Source organism: Propithecus coquereli, unplaced genomic scaffold (genome assembly GCF_000956105.1).
Source record: "Propithecus coquereli isolate 6110/MARCELLA unplaced genomic scaffold, Pcoq_1.0 Scaffold163, whole genome shotgun sequence".
In the NCBI taxonomy this organism is placed as follows: domain Eukaryota; kingdom Metazoa; phylum Chordata; class Mammalia; order Primates; family Indriidae; genus Propithecus; species Propithecus coquereli.
The window spans coordinates 350,153-352,725 of record NW_012140858.1 but is presented as its reverse complement, the minus strand read 5'-3'; the positions used below and the strand labels follow the sequence as shown (position 1 = coordinate 352,725).

Genomic DNA, 2,573 nt, shown 5'->3' with positions numbered 1-2,573 from the left:
ATTTTTTCTTTGCTCATTTTTTTCTATAACAGCTACATTATGCTTTTGAGGCAAATGTTTAAGTGAAAAGATAATAATATTAATCCCAGTTAATTTTAATAGTCAAAAGCATAAATAAAGGCAAAATCCTCAAGAAAACAGTTAAGTAGACAGGCCTGCATAAATATAATTTATTGTTTAAAGCACATAACAAAGCAACAATATGGTCAGAAGAGTACTAATATTGTTTACTGAGGTTTTATAGTATAATAAGTCAAATACTGAGCTATTAATAGATGGTTTATATATATTGTCTCATTTATTCCAGACAAACCTATGAGATAAGAATCATTATCTCAATTTACATATGAAGAAACTAAGGTTCAGAAAAGTGGGAGTAACTTGGCTAAGATTATACAACCATGCGGCATACCTATAGAGAAGCCAGTCTGAAGCCATGCAGTTAATCACAATGAGCTCACAATGAGCTCAACCCTTCTCATCAAGGGTATCTAGAGAATCCCACAGATCCATGTTGTCTCCATTGTAGTTGCATTATGTAACATTTAATCTATATGTTGCCTTTGAAAACTGCCTCCACCTTTACAATATGATGCAGGTATCTTGAATAATCTTCACACAAGGAAATCTGTTAATGTGCATTGAGTTTATAACAACAATATTAAAAAAAAAACAACTGGAGCAAGCCCTGAAAGGAAATAGAAATTGATTAGAATTCTAGACCCACCACCTATTTACCTCTAAAGCTAAAGTATCAACTATTAACTCAAAGATAGAACGGTATAAATGCTTAGGTAGCTCCATACAGACTTTTCTTTCTTGTTTTAGTGTAATTCATTGGAAATCTAAATTAAATATGAAGCGCCCAAAAATTACAGTATAAGATTGTAGACCAAACCCTGTGTGCAGTACATTATAGGCAATTGAAGAAACGGTCAAGTGCAATTTAATTGTGGTTTAACGTTAGGACATAAACGCTGGTGAAGATGCAACTGTACGATCCTTTATTTCTCTGCCCCACCTGTCCAGGACCAGGTGGCTGGGGCGCAGCTAATAGGCTGGATTACTCTTACGATGACTTCTTGGACGCTGTGCAAGAAACCCCCACAAGCATCGGCAAAGCCAGATCTTCACGAATTAAAAGAAGTGCCCCATTGTCTGACCACAAAATTAAGCTGATTTTTAACATCACAGGTAAGGATAAACTGTCTGTATGAAAAAGTAATATTAGGTGAAATTCTGGGCTGGAAATCCATTTCTCAAATCTCCTGTTTGTTATCATTATTAGGAAATGACTCTGGCACTGAGAATTAGGGACAGTACAATGAACTCAGTCTTGTCATTTTTTGCTATTAATATCACAAATGTATTTTATGGTTCTCACGGCAACAAACACCCTTCTTTGTTCCCATCTTGGCATAACGAACTAAAGCATGTTTTTAAAATGCAAGAACTTACAGGAATTTAATAAGCTGTAATGAAGAACTCCCCAAAAGGGGATGTAGATCCAGCACCCGAAAGAACGATTAAGACAAATTGTATTGTTCTTAATATTATCCATGTACTTACTTGGTTGTTCAGTGAGTAGCGGTTGAATTTATTTTGAATTAATTTTTCCTGAAAGATTTTTTAACATGCCATTTCTATTTGGTAAAAACTAACTACAAATGACTTCCTGAAACACCACGTGTTTGTGTTGTGTTTTATTTTGTTTGGTTTTGATCTCAGCTAGTGTGCCATTACCCGATGAAAGAAACGATACCCTTGAATTGGAAAATCAGCAACGACTCATTAAGACATTGGAAACTATCACAAATCGACTGAAAAGGACCCTCAATAAAGAGCCCATGTATTCCTTTCAGCTTGCGTCCGAAATGCTCGTAGCTGACACCAATTCATTAGAAACAGAAAAGGCTTTCCTCTTCTGTAGACCGGGCTCAGTGCTGAGAGGGCGTATGTGTGGTAAGCCTCTTCTCTGTGATCAAAGATATTTAGTGCCTATTGGGTGAAATAAGATGGGTAGAGCCATTGTACAAACTATAAAGTGATATTGAAATGAAACATTTTGCTATTGCTGTGTGATTGTTCTCACTACTATTTTGTCTCAAGATTCAAAGGAACCACTATTGGTCAGGACAAGAAATCTATTTTTGATGAGGGACTCAAACCGTATTTTCAGTTAAAGATCTTTAGACCTCATAGCTTTGGCAGCAGCTCCAATAATAATAACTAATACTTTTTGACCACTTTTGTATGCCAGCTGAGCACCTCTCATGTTTACTCCTGTTTAGTGCCTCTGTGAGGTACTGTTCTTATTAGGCACATTTTACAGATGAGTAAGCTGAAGCCAGAGAGGCTAAGAATTTACCCAGTAACACTTACCCATTAAGACAGCAGTGGTGTAGCAAAGATTCCCACTCAGGCAGCCAACACCAGTCTTAACTATTTTTTTTTTAAATTGAGGTAAAATTCACATACCATAAAATTAACCATTTTAAAGTTTACTATTCAAGGCATTAAGCACATTTACAATGTTGTGCTACCAGCACCTCTGTTTCCAAAACATTTTCATC

At 36.0% G+C, this 2,573-nt stretch overlaps 1 protein-coding gene across 1 annotated transcript in view; it reads left to right on the top strand.

Moving 5' to 3' along the window:
• SVEP1 (sushi, von Willebrand factor type A, EGF and pentraxin domain containing 1) overlaps positions 1–2,573 on the top strand; it is a 239,569-nt gene that overhangs the window by 119,517 nt on the left and 117,479 nt on the right. Inside the window, exons 13-14 of the mRNA XM_012641129.1 lie at positions 1,030–1,194; positions 1,729–1,962. Of these exons, the coding sequence (XP_012496583.1) occupies positions 1,030–1,194; positions 1,729–1,962 (399 nt within the window). The remainder of the gene's footprint in view (positions 1–1,029; positions 1,195–1,728; positions 1,963–2,573) is intronic.